General features: G+C 34.3%; 2 protein-coding genes across 2 annotated transcripts; both read left to right on the top strand.

The window, feature by feature from the left end:
- The first annotated feature begins 343 nt into the window (after positions 1 to 343).
- LOC110921696 (glutathione S-transferase T3) lies at positions 344 to 1,633 on the top strand. Its single transcript, XM_022166047.2, has 2 exons — positions 344 to 1,061; positions 1,148 to 1,633. The coding sequence occupies exons 1-2, from the start codon at positions 764 to 766 to the stop codon at positions 1,498 to 1,500; spliced, it is 651 nt and encodes a 216-aa protein (XP_022021739.2). The 5' UTR covers positions 344 to 763; the 3' UTR covers positions 1,501 to 1,633.
- Positions 1,634 to 14,844: 13,211 nt separating this feature from the next.
- Positions 14,845 to 16,013, top strand: LOC110922332 (basic leucine zipper 43). Its single transcript, XM_022166652.2, has one exon. It carries the CDS (start codon positions 14,903 to 14,905, stop codon positions 15,533 to 15,535), a length of 633 nt encoding a protein of 210 aa, XP_022022344.1. The 5' UTR covers positions 14,845 to 14,902; the 3' UTR covers positions 15,536 to 16,013.
- The last annotated feature ends 2,782 nt before the right edge of the window (positions 16,014 to 18,795 follow it).

The following is an 18,795-nucleotide window of genomic DNA, read 5'->3' as shown; positions in this document are numbered from 1 at the left end:
AGATAGCCTACCACTATTAGCTAGCTGTAATTGCAATTTATTACAAGTGAAATTAACTTTTTTGTATAAATTAATAGTGTAGGAAGTTCCCACGAACTTTCATGACAAGCATGCTTTAGGAGTGATGCCTGTCGCTACATAGGCTTAAGCGTCTCTTTACCAAGTTGACAATAATGCATATATTGTTATATATATAAACTAAGTACTATGAAACTTCAACGAACTTACATGAAAGCATGTTTAGGAGTGATGTGTGTTCCTACATAAGCTTAAATCCTATCGATTGTAATAGAAGGTATGGGGGCCGGCTTGGCCCGGCTTGGCCCGGCGCCGGACCCCCACACCGCCCCCCTGGCCCGGCTTCCATCACAATCGGCCACCCATAGCCGGGTGTGCCGCCCCTCTTTTCAAAATAATACCGTTATTTAACGGCTATTTTAATAAAAAAAATCAATTTCCTTTTAAATAAATACCATAATCCCAATCCATTTTTAAACCAATTTCTCTCATTCTACTCCCATTCTTCTCCATTTCTCATCCTTTTTTATAAAAATACTCTATATTTTTTATACCATTCTCTCCCAAACATGAATCCATTCAACCCAAACAACCCCAACCCAAACAACCCCAACCCGAATAATCCCAATCCGAACCAACCTAATTTTTTTTCGAGTCCCGCTTACACTCCGACTATGGATCCTTCGTGGGGGCTTCGCAATTTCCGTTTTCGGGTTTCCAACAAACACCCAACGCCTTCTCACAAATGTCTCAACTACAACAAGTTCAACAATATCAAGCGCTCCAACAAATCATGCAACGCAACACGTTTGAACAACTCCAATCCCAATCGCAACCCCCGGTTCAAGTTGAAGATGATGATGAAGAAGTCGTCCCCGAATCACCACCGCAAGAGCTCACGCGCAAAAAAAAGAAGGGGAAGGGAAAGATGGTTGAACCCGAAACCGCGCAAAAACCGAGAGCAAAGGGGAGGCAATGGACGAAAGTAGAAGAGGAGGCGCTAGCTATGGCGTTTACTAAGGCCTCTAATTGCCCGATAGTCGGTATAATTTTTTTTTTTATTTTCGGTTTCTATTTTTTTTATAAAATTTAATTTTTTTTTACTAATGCACTATTTTTAAAATTTTAGGAAACAACCAAACGGGTAGTAGTTTTTGGAAGAAGACAACGGATAGGTTTAACGCGATTATGGAGCATGGGGAGGCTCGTGATGTCGAATCCGTCTCGGGCAAGTGGCGAAAAATGATCAAGGTCGTCAACGCCTTTAATCAAATTTATAACCAAATTTACCTTTCGCCGCCAAGCGGGAGTAACGAGCAAGATATTCTTAACCTTGCTATCGCCAAGTGGGACTCCCAAAATTCAACGCCTTTCCCGCACTTCCGAGCATGGAACGTTGTAAGGAAAGAACAAAAATGGAAGCCGGTTCCAAATGAGGTCGCAACGGCCAAACGCACTAAAACTTCCGAGTCCGGAGGATGAACGTGAGGTTTATCGGAGGATGAAGGAAGAGGTGAAAAAAAAATGGACGTCGTAGGTTTTAGGAAACGTAATTTTTTTTATTTTTTATTTTCGGTTTCTTTTTATTTTTTAGGAAATGTAATTTTTTTTTTTTTTTTCGGTTTCTTTTTTTTTTTAGGGAATGTAATTTTTTTTTTATGGAATGAAATTATTTATGTTGTTTGATGTGGTGTTTTTTAAATTTTATAAAGTTTTTATTACCTTGGTTATTAAATTAAACAATAGAAAATTATAAAATAATGAGGTGGGGCCCCATCCTCCATCCCCCTCCATCCCTCACTTGGCTCATCCTCCACGGGCCGTTTACGTGGCGCCTACGTGGAGGCTCATCCCCGTGGGAATGAGCCGAACCATACCCACTAGTCTAATAAATATATTGATAGTAAAGTCAGTTTAGCAAGTTGATTGAAATAAATATTGTCATTATAAACAGCTGGGGCTTATATATATAAATGTTAAGGCATTTGAGCAAGTAGATTATAAAATTAAGTGATGATTAATGATTTATGAGTTTACAACACGGGGCATTGGATAGTAAACCTAAAACTAAGATATGTACACGTTACAGGTCACTTTGGATCGGTTTGTCTGGTGCAACAATAACACCCATGGTTCGGTTTGCATATTCTTACTCTTAATTTCTAAACATCATATCCAGACATTTCATATTTGTTTCTGTAGGTGCGACAATCTCTTACGACATGGACATTATACAAAATCATCAGGTTTTCGCTTAATTAAGATAACTCATTTATTATAAGTGGTCAACCTGTGAATACGACCTATTAAATAAACATTTGTGTCAATAATCTCTAGCTCAAGTGATAGTAGGACTTGAGTTCTTCTTTAAAGACTCAAGTTCAATTCTCATTTGTTGCCAAAAAGGAGTGAGCCATTAGTGGGCAGTAATAGGAGATCCAGGGAAAACTTGGTTCGATCCTTGAGCTAAACGGGTTTTACTAGTAATTTTACCGTCGTTACCGGATTTTCCGCGGAATTGGTGGTGGACGACTCTGGTTACTCTCGGAGTACTCCGTTTGTCCAGTGGGTGCCCCAAGAGTTCTCGAGGTTGATTTTGTTAACCGTTTCAAAAAAATAAATAAATAAACCGTTGATTCGAAGCGGCCCGTTTAATAAATGTATTGACATGTTATAAGGATTGTTTTTCAAAAGTTGCTAATTATATTTTAGTGGAATGGAATGGAATGGAATGGAATTAGTTTAAAAGTGTTAACACGTTGGATAAATGGATTAAAATTTTTATGTCTAACTATTAGTTTTTTTGGAGTGATATTGTGGAAAATGCGAAAGGGGTTAAGATAAAAATGACAGGGATGAGGTCTTAATTAGTATTTACATCATATAACTTATTTCCTATTTCCTAACCAACTGGGTAGCCCAGTTGGCCACCGACACCCACCTCTTCTCAGAGGTACCGGGTTCAAATCTTGGGAGTGGCATATGTCGCCCAGGGTAAGAACTCGGCATGGGGAAGTCACCGCAGAGCTAGCTTGGTCGGGTAGCGGCTCCCGGAGTGAGATCACTCCGGCGGTTGGGAAGACCGTGCACTATCCCCCCCCCCTCCTATTTCCTATACTTACACAAATCTTTTAATATCTAATTATGTAGAATCTCATGTATTACACGGGTTAGTAATGTTATATAATTAATAACGTAAAAGTTATGTTTTAACAAAACATATGTATTGCACAGTTGAATAAACTCATGTATTATACCAATAGAATGAAATAGAATGTAATTTGTTAATATATACAGTCATCAAGATATTCATCAGAGAGTTATATATTTTGGAGTGAATTGCAAGTTTTGTCATTTATCTATATATTCACTTTCAGACGGTATCATTTGTCTTTAAAATTGACACGTTTTGTATTTAGTGTTTCCAAATGATACAAATTATGTCTTTTAGCCCTAACCCATTTAGTTTTTTTAATTAAATCTAATCATATGCCTTATAGGAATTTTGTCACTTCATCCTTCCAGGAACTAAAAATGTAAATAACTAAATACCTAACCATTTTATTTCAATTAAAAAGTACTTAAAATATTAAACCCCCTTCTCTCTATATCGAATTGTCTTCTTCAACTGGCCCACTGCCACAACTACCCACCCCCACCTGCCACAAATCTCCTCCACTGTTAACACCATCAAAGCCACCATAAGCTACCATCAATTTCCTCCTTTAACCAGATCTGAACGATGAGACGCCTAAACACCCCTTGTAGTTTCCCCCTTCTTAAACGTGGTAGTTGTTGCAGCGTGGAGCCACCACCGTCAACACCATACAATGATTGAAGCCTTCCCGCATCAAGTCCTCGCAGGGTGTGATGACTTAGTGACTAATTCTCCCTACCATACTGATCCTTAGACCCCAGATTCAAGAACCACTAGAAAGGTAAAAATCATTATTTTGACCCGATGACATGTAGAAAGACGGGTCAACGAGAACCGCAAGAAAAGCACACAACTTCATTGATTCAGAAGATGCCAACAATGATTAAAAAGGGACTCACAATCGAAACCTATCTCGATTCGAGAGTATCGCTGTGAACGATAACAGAACTCAGGGGCGGAATCAGAGGGGGGTCAAGAGGGTCCGTTGACCCTCCGATCACCGGAACCTTTTGAATTTTTATTTATAAATTTTGAGTTTTTGAAGAACAAACTTAGAGATGGATACCCTAATTTGAACCGGTATAGAATATAAACTTATGATGACCCCCTAACTAAATCGTTCTTGTTCCGTCACTGAGTCAGAACTTATTATTAAAAGAGGCCTTTGCCAAATTAGAAGATGAAAAAGAAGTTGGATTAAAATTGTACATCGGAGTTTGGATAAATTAGCCAAACTCAAGTCATGAAAGGAGGCGAAAGGCTGAAAACTCAAATTGACAATGGTGTTTTACTTTTAAAGGAAGTAGAAGAACAACAATTAGTTCTAGAAAAGTCAAACAAGTGTCTTCACATGGAAAAAAAGACCAAATTACCCTTCACTTAACATTTAAAACTAACTGGGTTAGGGCTAAAGGACATAACTTGTAGCATTTGGAAACATTAAGTATAAAGCTCGTCAATTTTAAAGACAAAGGACACCGCCTGAAATTGGGTATACAGATAAAGGACAAAACTTGCAATTCACTCTATATTTTGTTAAGTTAAATTTAAAACTTTGTTTCTTTCAAGTCCAGTGGCGGAACTAGCCCTTTAGGGGTATCTCCAATTTTTTTTTTTTTTTGATCAGGGGTATTTTTTGTATAAATAAGACGGAGTTGAGGGGTATTTTATACTACAGAGACGGAGTTGAGTGGTCTTTTTACACTACGAAGACGGGCTTGAGCCGTAGCCCGTGCTATCCCTGCTAACATGTGAAACCTCTGAAAATTTTACCAAATGTGTCCGATATACTCTCAAATATTCTAGATATGTTGAACGAGAGGGACTAAATTGTATGAAATATGGAAGATGAGTAGCGTAGGGATCAAATATGAGAAAATGCCAAAATTATGGCTTCTGGCGATCCCTTACGGACCGCAAGGCATATGCCTTACGGTCCGTAAGGCATTTGAAAACTTTGTGGACGCTGAAGGTCCTTACAGACCGTAAGCCATAACCCTTACGGTCCGTAAGGGTGTCGCTGGCACAGCAGTTGCAGCTGCTGCAGATGTTTCTTGCCACCTTTGCTCATTTTGTGCCACCTTATAGCCTCCATAAGACATGTGTCCTGCCACTAATCCTTCCCTAATCACTCATGGAGACACTTGGCAAGATTTGAAGGCTTGAGCTCAAGTATAAATAGATCTATCTATGAGCCATTTGAACTTGCACCTTTCAAAAATCATTCTCTCTATCTTTGAGTGCTTCTGATTTATAGAGGCTTCCTTTCTAGAGTTACAACACTCTTTTGAACACTTGTAAGTGTTCTCCCTAGTCTCTTTTCATTTCCTAGGCTAGTTATTAGCCGAAAGTCAAGCAAAATGATTTTTGCTTTGACTTTCGGTTCTAACCATTTCGGTCAACCCAAATTTGAATCAAACTTGGTTACGTGATCATAATAATGATGGTGTTAATCCTTTGTGATGGCACCCTCGATAGATCCCTTGTGATCCAAACTTTAATTTTTGACATTGTAACAGTTTATATAACATATTAGGACATGTTTAATCATGTTCAACTCGTCATTTCCTGTCTAGAGCTAGTTTTGCAAACGAAAGTCAAACAGTTTGAATTCTGCTTTGACTTGCGATTTTGACTCGTTTGCTCAAGTTTGGAGCTTGTATAAAGGTTGTTATATGATTATATTATTGTGGGAAATAATCCTCTCAGGTTATACCATTTGATGATATCATTTAGTAGGTATAAAGATAAAGTCCTAATAATATGCCTAAAAATACTAAAATTGTCCTTATCGCCTAAAAATGATTTTTAAACCAGTTTAACTTATAATCTTAGTTTGAAATTGATGTTATAACATTATGAAATATGTTTTGGCATAATGTACTTGACTTAGACCTATTCGACCACCCGATATCGCATATGCGCGTACGGCTACTTTAAATAGCATAAAATATATAAACTAGTCGAATTGGGTCAAACCTTTCCGATTCAGTTCTAATCAGAAAGTATGGTTATTTAACCCATATTATACGAGTTCTCGTACTCGGAAGGGTATAAACCACATTCTATCTGGTCAACGCTTAATCTAGCGAACCGTACGTATCTATTTAAGTTATCAAGTCAAAGTCAAATGATTTGTATAAGATCCGTTAACATTCTAACAAATCAAAGTTCCATTCATTCCAGACTAGGGGCCTCCCGTAAATTGCGCCTGCATTTGTTGTTTTTGGTTAACGGTTGTGCTTAACACCTTTGAATTGTAAAGACTAGCACAGGTAAATACTCTTAGCCTAATTTTCCTTTATAAGGGCTTGGAATACAGCACTAGCCGCTTGGTTGGGTATTGAATCAATGACGAATGATGTCCAAAATTCAAATAACCCGTTTTTATCCATTTTGCTTGATAAGTTAAACATTGGGGGCTAATACGACCGTGTCCTGGATATCCCGACTCGTTTAATTGCAGATGGCCACGACCTAAGAGCGGGATGTAGGCATACACTTAACAGACGCTAATGCTATATTTATATGATATTGAAAATGTGGTGTGCCGATTAGTCATGTACCCGCGTTTAGCTTCCGGTCCCCATATGTATTGACAAGCATGTAAAACTGGTAAATATAGTTTGTCCCAAATTATTTTAAAATGATATATCAAATGGTATCAAATACTTTTTGAAAAAAAATTAAAAAGAGTCGGTTAATTGTATTTACGAGTGAAAACTGACATATTTTCGAAAGACTAAGCGCAGGTTATATAGCAAATACGGAATAGGCTGGAGCTGCTTGGTCTAGGCGTTATGGAATTTGCAACTTCACGAAAGACCCTATTAGTCTCTAGTCATATTTTATTACATTTGATCCTCTTGTGGATCTTTTAGTACGAACAGTCTGTGTAATATTTTTGTACTATGCAGTTTAAAATCTCATCTTCCACTGTGCATTGTGATTACTGGTATTAATCGTCACGCATATACCCAAGTCCGGGCCCACCGAAAAATAAGGGTGTGACATAACACATTAGCTCCGCCCTGCTTTCAACTTGGTATTAATTTTCGTGTTTTAGTGCCACCTATTTTTTATTATTATTTATTATTATTATTATTATTATTTAACATACTATATTTTTATCATTCTTACCATTCAACTATATTAAATATTTGAAAATTTTTAAATCACTCATAAAACAATTGTGGTCATTATTATTCATTTTTTTAGTGTTTTAACCAACATAATTTTGAACTTTGTGAAGCTTTTAAGTAAAAGATATAAGTTTATTTAAAAAACTAATAACTAATTACATATTAGATTTATTTATTTAATCATATAGTAGCTATCTTTAACTTAAAAATAATTATCTATAATTAAGTGGGAGAAAGATGCGAGAAAACCTAAAAGTAGATTACTCCAATGGATAAGACGTATCCCCCATATTTTTCTTTTATTATATAGTACATATGTAGATAATAAAGTATTTCAATTTTTGCTTAATTTGTTTTGATGCATTAAACACATTTATATGTTGTATTTACCAATAACAAAAAGGTAAGATGTATCACTCTTAAAAAAGGTCAATAAGAAGAATAGGAGTCTAAATCGCCAAAATGTTGAGTAAAAGTTCTACCTTCATTTTTTTGGAAAATTATTTTTAAATTAGAAAGAGATCCATTGGAGTTACACCTAACTTATTCCAATTCTGTGTTGCACATTAGCATCTTAAACTTAGTCTTGAGCTATGTTGTTAATGCGGTAAAATATCGAATATCGGTCAAGGATAGATATTTGAAATATAGGTTATCTTGGTGAGATATCGGTGGGATATTGGTAATTTTAATATAATGCAGAATTTATATATATAGCAATTTAACACCAATAATTCAGTGATATATCGGTTTTATCGGTCAAATATCGGTGATATATCGGTTACATCAGTCAAATATCAGTGATATATTGGTTATATCGGTCAATATCGCCGATAATATCGGTACCGATATTTTGATCGATATTTAATACAGATATTTTACTAAGGGACCGATATGTCTCCGATATTAACTACGTGGGTCTTGAGTAAAAGCATCATTTATTAGCATGAACACCAATACCAATACCAACACCAACACCAACACCAACGCCAACGCCGATAACTTCATGGGTAGCAACTTTTATTTTAACCATCAAGTGATCAAATTCCTCTTGGATACCAGGTTTGAATGGTTTTACCTTTGATGTTGATGATACATATTTTGTTTGTTTGTAGATTTAACTTTGGCCAGTGTTGATAATGTAGGTTTCTTTCGTACCGTCTATCTTTCGTTTTTATTGAGGCATCCATCATCACCATCTCCCTTTTTGGTAGCATCATGGAATAAGGAATATGTTGGGCTATATAGTAACGTGAGAAAGTTGACATTTGGACTCTAGTTTTTTTTTAACCTTCAAAATGTTTTTTGCAAAGGTATTTTTTAAAGTTTTCATTTGTTTGATAGTGATGTTATGGTAGGATGTGTTTATATTGTGTAACATAAAAGCTTGAGCATCTATGGGTTCTGTAATAAGAATTGTATGAAAGAATGTAAATTATGATTATTTAGAATTGCTACTAAATGGATAACTAGTTAGAAAGTAGTTCCTGTCTACACAAGTCATGTTTGGGTATGTGTTTGGCTCTGGATTTGGGTTAGTAATGATAGAATATTGAAAATGGCATTGTGATGGCATTTCTCCCTCATCTTGGTGAGGGAACCTTTGATTTCACATACTTAGACTTTCTATTTTATAATTCTAGAATAAGATAAAAAATGTAGCCGGCAATTCATCAAAATTTGGCTCTTCACCCTTGATGTGATACCAGACCCTTGCTATGTTCCAATGGATAAGGCTTTTTAGGATTAGGCATGGAGCCTTCATGGTATGTTCTCTGAGTTATGGTTTAATCTATTGAACCAGTATGTTAGGAAGTCCAAAGTTTTGATCTCCTTCGATTCTAGTTGAGATGCTATGTCAATCACATTCTTCTTTAATTGAGGATATTGAAGAATCAGTACCTTGAGTGTATGGTGACTGAAAGGTACATTGATTAATTTGTTATTATAATCACTACTTTGCTTGATAGTAGATGGTGGCGAATGTAAGTCTGTCCAGGGAGAGCGGACTTTTTCAACAACCTCATCCTTAAGTTAGGATGATATTAGAACGTGGATATCCTTGTGTCTAAACATGGTCATGTTAGGAGGATCCTTGAGTTTTTTGGATTAAGGTAAAGGCCAAAGATAGTGTTTAGGAAGTAAACACCCTATTGGTTTCAAATCCTTTTGTGTTGAGCAAGGGCCTCAATTTACTACTCAATCCCTTGGATGTTTTTGTGGATATGTTTTTGGGGTGTTGGGACTAATTGGGATATGAAGTGTTGTGGAGATGGGTTATCGCTCTCCTAGTTGTGCATCTAACTCACCTATAAGAGCATTCCTAGTAGAAACATTGTGGGAGAAAATGTAGTCTTCTCCTAATAGTACCCACCAAGGGTTCTTAAGTTAGTTAAAACATTATATGCTTGCACCTTGACATGAAATAATAGACTACTGGATAGTAAAGTGGTTCCGTGTTTATGTCGCAATAAGATGTAACAATTCTTGGATAAAGCACAAGTCTCCTACTTGCACAAAAGTCTTTTAGTACACTTCTTGGAAAACTGAACTTCAAACCTCTTACCAGGCCATAGATCAAAGCTTGAACTCTTAAAGAAACTTGATCCCAAGCAATAGTTATTTTTGTTAAACATTTAAGAATGACTTCATATAAAACTTCGGTTTAGAATCAAAATGCCTTTTGAGTATGGTAGGAATATGATTATCTTCATTATATTTGATATTCATATGGTTTGTTTAATACTATCTTTGGGAAAAGAATACTCATTTTTTATATCATATAAGTGCGAAGCTGTTTGTACCTTCAAAGCATTGATGATTGACATCTTGTTTACCACATAAATAAATGTGACTTTCTTGACATTAACCTTGGCATGTGTCTAAACCCCCCAATGGGGTTTTTAAACTTCTAGGTTGGCTATTTTGGGCGAAGGTGATTTGACAATTGGACAAAAAGTCTATCATCTGATGATATCTAACATTTTTGTCAATTTTCTCCAGGTAGGCAATGAGATTTTGTAGATCACTAAAGTAGTTTTACTGGAACAACATATGCAAGGTAGTTAGGGGATCAATAAAAAGATATGATTGTTGGTTTTAGTTTACGAGCAGAGAGTGAAAAGTATGAATGAAGGTTCCAACTGGGTTTTAAAAAATTCAGGAAACTTAGGGTGAAATGCACTTCTCAATTTAAAAAGCAATCAGGATGAAAATGCTTAAGTTCATAAAACTAAACATCTAAAAGCATCAATAGCAACTTAGTTGTTGGTCTGAGCTTGTCAATAAGAAAAGATTAGTACTAAGCATTTAGAGTTGAAGTTGTAATAGGGAACTAGCTTAAAAGGATCAGAAGGAACAAGTTGTTTCTGGTAGTTTAAAGTTGACAATAAAAAAATTGTGTACTGATCATTAGTGTTTGAAAATGCAATTTAAACAAATTTCACAAACAAGTTCGATAAGTTTGTGCTTATACAAATATCTTAGACATAAATAGTTACAGGTTGATATTATCAACTTATGAAAAGTTAGTAGGAATAAGTTCCCATTTATTTCATAGGTAGCAAGTATTAACATCGGTAGAAACATAGGTTTTTGTAGATGCGACACTTGGGATCACATCACAAGAACTACTCATATTTGATACTTCCTATTGATGAAATCATGAAGTTGAACCTAGAAGTGTCAAAGGTATAAGATACATCATCCCAATGTATGTGTTAAAACCTGCAAGTGAGATGAGGTTGAAGAACTACCTACATGAGTTTGAAGTTTAGCTACTTCGATAAAAGTTTGGAGTTCGCTTTAATGTACATCCATCAAAGGACAAGGACACAAGGCGATATGATAGTGTCAAGTAAAAACCATATAAGTATGTTGGACTTATGTGTATATTATACTATAAGCATGGATTCAAGGGGTTGCGTTACCTTGACGGGGTCTATGATCTATAAATTACTAAAAGTAAATATCAATCATCAATATTTCGTGACACAATAAACAGTTTTGAACCTCCATGCAATTTTATGGTGAACACGATACAAATTACCACCAAAGATACTATCTTGCAGATAGAATTTTTCCTGATGGGCCACAATTGTAAAATAAAAAAAAAAACTTATACTATCCACAAAGCCTCAAGATGATAATTCAAATAACGTCATGAGTCAACAAAGAAAGGATGTCAAGAGGGCACTCTATGTCCTTCGAACTCGATTGCAAATCCTACAAGGCCCAACAAGGATGTGGATCGTAAAAATTATATTTGATATAATGTATGCATGCAGTATACTACATAACATGATCGCTAGCAGAAGAGGGATACGTTATAAGCAAGTGGTCCGATATTGAGGATGTTAAAGTACCACCAGCAAGCCATTGATCGACATATAATTTTAGCAAACGTTTGCAAAGTTTTAAAAATTTACATGACAAAGAAACTCACCATATATACAATTTGAGACAATTTAATCGAACACTTATTGGAAATAAAGAATAGCTTATGTAGTATATTTTTATTTATGTGATATTTTATTTTTAATTATGACTATGTTTTATCTTTTTATGTATTATTTATGATTATGTATGTTTTCATTTTTAGTTTTTACTTTTAGTTTTGTATATTTACTTTAATTTTAATACAAATAAACTGAAAGTAATATAGAGTAAATTTCCGTTTTCGTCCCTGAGATTTGTCCATTTTAACTATTTCAGTCCAAAAATCTAATTTATAACAAATCCAGCCTTGAGGTTTGCATTTCTTAACGCTTTTCATCCAAATAGCTAACTTGGTTAGTTTTTTCTATTAAGTATTGATTAATTGACCAAATTACCCTCAGGGACTGAAATGGAAGTTTATTCTTATATAGTATATTTAAAATTCTTATATATAAAAATATTATATATATATATATATTTAAATTCTATATATATATCTATCTAAAAATATAACATATATTTAAAATTCTTATATATAAAAATATTATATATATATAATCATATATATTGTTTAATGTTTAATTATTTAGGTTGTTACAAAGTTTAAATAATCTAACCCCCGAAAAGATGTACCAAGAAAAGACAAACACATAGATATTATTCTTATATAGTATATTTAAATTTGTTTAATGTTTATAATATATATATATATATATATATTACATATATTTAAAATTCTTATATATAAAAATATTATATATATTTAAAATTCTATATATATATCTAAAAATATTACATATATTTAAAATTCTTATATATAAAAATATTATATATATATATATATATAATCATATATATTGTTTAATGTTTAAATTTTTTAGGTTGTTACAAAGTTTAATTATTGTGTGTCGTTATTTATTATTGTGCGTAATAGCTCATTAATCAATTTGGTACGATACGGCGACAAATACAACACACTAACACAAACATCGTAAAGCGCATAATCACGTGTTGTTTTATATTGAAAAAAAATAAACCATTGCAATACCATCAAATTATATATTTATAAGTTGTGTAATTTTTATATGTAATTATTTTTATACTAGTGTGTAATTATTGTGTGTCGTTATTTATTATTGTGCGTAATTATATATATATATATATATAAGTTGCGTAATCATTTTACCTTAAGGGTAATATTATATATATATATATACACACATAATATTTACGTATATATACACACATAATTTTTTTAGAGGTTAGATTATTTAAACTTTGTAACACGCCAAAAATTTAAAACATTAAACAAATAAATTAGATTTATATATATCATATATATATATATATAATATTTTTATATATAAGAATTTTAAACATCAAATGTTAAACAATTTTAAATATGAATATACTTTTTAAATAGATATAATATACGTATATATACACGTATAAATAATATGTATATATATATGTGTGTGTGTGTATATATTATAAACATTAAACAATTTTAAATATACTATATAAGAATTAACTTCAATTTCAGTCTCTGGGGGTATTTTGGTCAATTAACCAATACTTAATAGAAAAAACAAACCAAGTTAGCAATTTGGATGAAAAGCGTTAAGAAATGCAAACTTCAGGAGGACTGGATTTGTTATAAATTAGATTTTTGGATTGGACTAGTTAAAATGGACAAACCTCAGGGACGGAAACGGAAATTTACTCTTTGATATATATTAATACAATTATAAAAGTAGGTGATGATGTGAAGTGTGAGATGAAGGTTTGTGGTTGTAGTTAAAATGAGAGTTTTTAAAAGAAGTTTGTAAATATAATGTGACACTAGTGTCATTTTATTAAGGTTTATATATTATGGAAGCTTTTAGCCAAGTTAATGCTACTAAAGTCTTACAAAATGTTTACGCTCATAGGGAGGGCTAGAAGTTCATCCAACGTTTCTGATTGGGTGCTACTTTCTACACCCCCCCTATTTACTTTTTTCACCCCCCTCCTCTCACATACTTACAGGTGGGGCCTGCGTGGGACCGACAGTTTTCCTCTCACAAGGGGGGGTGTAATCAGGAAGGAGGGGGGGTGTGTATAGAATGGGCCTTCTGATTAGAGGACCAAAATGCAAATCTAAAGTTAAATGTAATTATGCCTGTAAACGAATCGAACGAACACGTTTCTGTTCGTGTTCGTTCATTTAACTTTAACCGAACACGAACACGAACATATACTCGAACACTTTTTTTGTTCGTGTTCGTTCATTAAGAAATCGGGCATGTTCGTGTTCGTTTATGTTCATTCGTTTAAAACCTAAACGAACAGTTCACGAACATAAACGAACACAAACGAACATAAAAAAATTCACAGAACATATTTGAATACACATAAATTAACATGATTGAAGAAACAAGTCTAATATATTACATGTAATCCGAAAACACATCTAAATAAGGGTTTATAGATATACTAATTAGTTATATTTATATAAATAGTTAGAAAACCTAATATTTATATAAATATAACTATTTATGTATTTATTAAAATTTAAACGAACATAAACGAACGTAAATAAACGAATGCTCACGAACATAAAAAAATGTTCACGAACATAAATAAACGAACACAAGATGTGTTCATGTTCGTTCATTTAATTAAACGAACATTTTTTTTTATTCGCGTTCGTTCGTTTATTACATAAACAAACTTCCCGCCGAACAAGTTCATGAATTGTTCATGAACGTTTGGTTCGTTTACATGCCTAAATGTAACAATAATATATACATGCTAAGAGAGTTCTATTATTATACCTCACCACTAATTCTCCCATGGTATTTACAAATGAACAAATTAGGGCCTACATTCACAAAGTAGCTTTTGCCGCCACAAGAAGAATACATCATACCCATTATAACTCATAAGTCATCATTCTTGAAGAGTCATTTTTTTTCAAAAATCAAACCCCTCTTGCTATCGTAAGCCAAAGACATTAAACTTACTATTTGCTTCATATTAGCCACTTTTCACCTCCTATAAAACCCTTCATTCCTCATCTATTCTATCCCCATCCTCTTCATATGATCACTCACCTAATATAATCGTCTGCAATATCAATTTATCGTAAACACATTCCAGCTGAGGTATGGCAAGAAACTACTGTTTAGCCCCTGAATATGAAGACCCTTCATTTAACATCTCTACAAACTTCACTTCATTCCAAAACGAGATGTCATCTTCAGCCCATTTTTTGACAAATTTGCCTTATTATCATCAACCTAGTTCAACTCCTCAAATACCATTGGTTGCTTTGTGTCCACAATCTTCTTCTTTAAGTTACACTAACTCAAGTGCTTCAGATGAAGCTGATGAGAACCATACAAGCATCATCAATGAAAGGAAGCAAAGGAGGATGATATCGAACCGGGAGTCAGCTCGAAGATCCAGGATGAGGAAACAGAAGCAGTTAGATGAGCTGTGCACCCATGTGATGTGGCTCAGGAATGAGAACCATGGACTCTTGGAGAAGCTGAACAGGTTCTTGGAGACTCATGAACAAGTTATTCAAGAAAATGATAGGCTTAAAAAAGAAACCATGGAACTAAGGCAGTTGCTTAGTGAAGCACAGCTAGCTAGAACCTACACTACTTTGAGTGATCTTGATGATAATGATGATGATCATGAAGAGGTGCGTGTTCCTTCTTGCACCACTGTTTATCTCAGGGCTGAATCCATTATAAATTCTACCACTAAACACTCTTCTAATATGTATCATTAACTTGATTTACCAAAAGGGTGCCTTAATTAACTAACTAGTATCAAATAAATAAATAGATCTTTGAGCAATTGCATCATGTTTAACTACTTTTACTTTTTCTGTTTTTTTAACGACCAACAAAAGCCCGATCACCCAGGTAAACCCTATGGCAAAAGTTCACCCACGCCCGCGAACGCAGACAACGCTGGTGACATGGCCCGACACCATTCTAGAGGAAACCCGGCCACCGCCCGTAAGTCCACTATGATAAAAACCCCTGGCTTAACCCAGAGCATTTTTGGTCCGAACAAAACTCAACCCATGACCTCTACTTTGGAAGGTCACGAGGCTCTTAATACACGAGAGGTTCATCGGCAGGCTACTTTTACTTTTATTTGTTGGGTTGTTTACTTGATATTGTGTTGTTCTATCTGGTGTGGATGCAAAACTCAACCCATATACTCTACTTTTAAAGGTCATGAGGCTGTCAATACACGAGAGGTTTATCAGCGGGCTACTTTTACTTTTATTTGTTGGGTTGTTTACTTGATATTATGTTGTTCTATCTGGTGTGGATGCAATTAGTGATTGTTTGACGTACATAAGCTTCCATCGTGATCTTTTTAACATTCTAATTCAGAGAACCCCACTTCAGATGCGGATAAGAGAAGCAATATCATAAGAATATTCTTTGAAAATATGAAAATAAATCTCCCTAAAGTGTGTTCATAAGCTATTATAACCATCGAACATTTTGATAATAATCGAGGCCTAATTAATTAATCAACATATAATATAATGATCCCTATGATCGATAATCTTTAGATGCCTTGTGATTTATGCTCTAAAGCATGCAGCACTATATTCTCTCAATGTCAAATGGAACAAAAGAATATAAAAAAGATAGATATAAATATAAAAAGAATTCACTTCCTCCTATTAAGTTGTATGTATTCTTAAACGTTTTTCAGACTACTCATTAAAAAAACCTTAACCTTATAGCATAACGAACCTTTTAGCATAACATGAGCAATATTGGTGAAATTATTAACTAATTAAATCTGTGAAAATTTGGAAAGTTGAAATTACATTAAGGTCATAAAAGATTCTCTCATTTTAATGAATGGTGGAATATATTCAAATTACAATTCCATTATGTGTCAACCAAACATTATATTTCAACCGAATTAATTCCAATTCCATCTTAATTCCAAAGGATTTCGCAAACCAAACCGCCCCCAAGAGTTTAACACCGATTCCATATGCTGATACCATGATTCATCATGCTTGTTATGTAATGCCTGCAGTACTCTGATGGAAAGTGGCATTTAGCATTCAAACCATACATTAAAACCTACAACTCATGTTATTGTTTCACTCACATATTTATTTTAGAGTAAATTGTCAAAATCGTCCTTGAGGTTTAGGCACGTTTGTCAGTTTCATAAGAAAAAAAAAAAAAAAAAATTTTTGTACCATATTGATCTTCATTTTTGGGCTAATTTGCTATTTTTATCCGAACGTCTAACTTTTTTGTCAAAATCGTCCCTAATGCTTAGGATTTCTTGCTATTTTCATCCATAAATCTGCCCAAAAAAATAACCCAAATTAGACACTTGGATGGAAATGGAAAAAATCCCAAAGGTGGAGGATAATATGGTACAAAAAAGTTGTTTTGGATAAAACTGGCGAACATGGCCAAACATCAGGGACGATTTTGGCAATTTACTCTTTATTTTATTGTTGATTATTCATTATTAAGATACCCATAAAATGGTAGCATTAAGTGATCCGGAATTATGCTATGAATTTTGCCAAAGTTAAAAATGAAGTGAAATACATACAATGATACACTGAGAAACGGGTTAGGCTGCATATTAGAGGGCCTAGATATGACAAAACATGTCTTGTATCGGCAAAGCAATACAAACAGGCAATGGACAACTTGTGGTGGTAAGTGTTGGCTTATATGTAGTGCTCACTATATAATGAAATGGACTACCATAACAAGCTAAACATTTGAAAAAAAGAAGACTCCACTATATAATATTACCCTACACTGCATGTTAGGGGCGGATGTAAGGTAGATCAAGGGGTAGCCTCCGCTACCGCTTGGTCAGAAAATTTGTGACGTTTATAGTGTAAATTTTGGAAAAATTTAACGTTTTTTCGATTTCGTTAACGCTTATTTATAAAACGTTCCCGCTTAGTCGGAATCCTAGATCCGCCACTGCTGCATGTATGGTTTTGGGTTTTGCTCTCATCATTTATAGTATAAAATCAAAATGAGAGTTTTGCAAAAAAAACAATTTTCAGGTGATTTCATTCATCTCATAAGTCATTAATCACTGTTCCAAAAGATGACTATGCACGTTCAACTATTCTGGTTTTACTGTATATATATAGTCGTGCATTATTGTGTTTTTAATCCTGAAAAATGGGAATTGTTCTTTAAGTATCATATTCTTTTTTCTATTTGTCACATTTGATATAACCTCGCAAGTAGCTTACTTAATTGATATGAGAAAAAGTTGAACTTACTGTTGCCTACGAATAAGCATTTATACCAAAATAAAAATAGTAATGAATTCCCTATTATAAAATGTAGGTCCCTTCTCGGAGGATGACGAACCTAAACCTTGTTATACTAACCCACTAGCAAGTGCGGAATCCAAGCTAGTGAGCAAACCGGGATGAAACAAGCACAAACACAAACACACAAAGGTTCACCGATTAACACCACTGTATTAATGCGTATGAAGGTTTCGGTTACAAGCACAATGTTTACAAATCTAACTTGCAAACTCTCAAAGTGTGTGTGTGTGTTTCGGACAGAATGCTCTCAACTCTCTCTATCTCTTGGTGTGCATCTATCTCTAAGTTAACACATTGCATGGGTATTTATACCCAAACACAGCAAGTCTGTCCGAAGGATCAAGTAGACTGCTCGATAGATGATCTATCGAGCATCCAGCTCTCGAAGGATAAGCATATACCTCGAAGGATGGTATATCCTTCGAGGTCCAACAGCATCTATCGAAGGTTAACTGTCGAAGGTTAACTTTCAAGCACATCGAAGGATCTACATCATCCTTCGATGTCTCATCCTTCGAGACAGACAATATACAACCATAAACTAACTGTTTGGCCAAGTCAAACCAGGAGGACGGTTGACTTGGTCAACTTACTTACAGGACTGACAAGGACATCATTTACATCGAGACCGAATACAGACAAAGTACAGACATAAGTGCACCAACAAACTCCCCCTTGGCTGTAGC

The sequence above is a fragment of the Helianthus annuus genome, chromosome 17 (assembly GCF_002127325.2).
Source record: "Helianthus annuus cultivar XRQ/B chromosome 17, HanXRQr2.0-SUNRISE, whole genome shotgun sequence".
NCBI lineage: Eukaryota > Viridiplantae > Streptophyta > Magnoliopsida > Asterales > Asteraceae > Helianthus > Helianthus annuus.
This window is presented reverse-complemented; position numbering and strand designations above follow the sequence as displayed.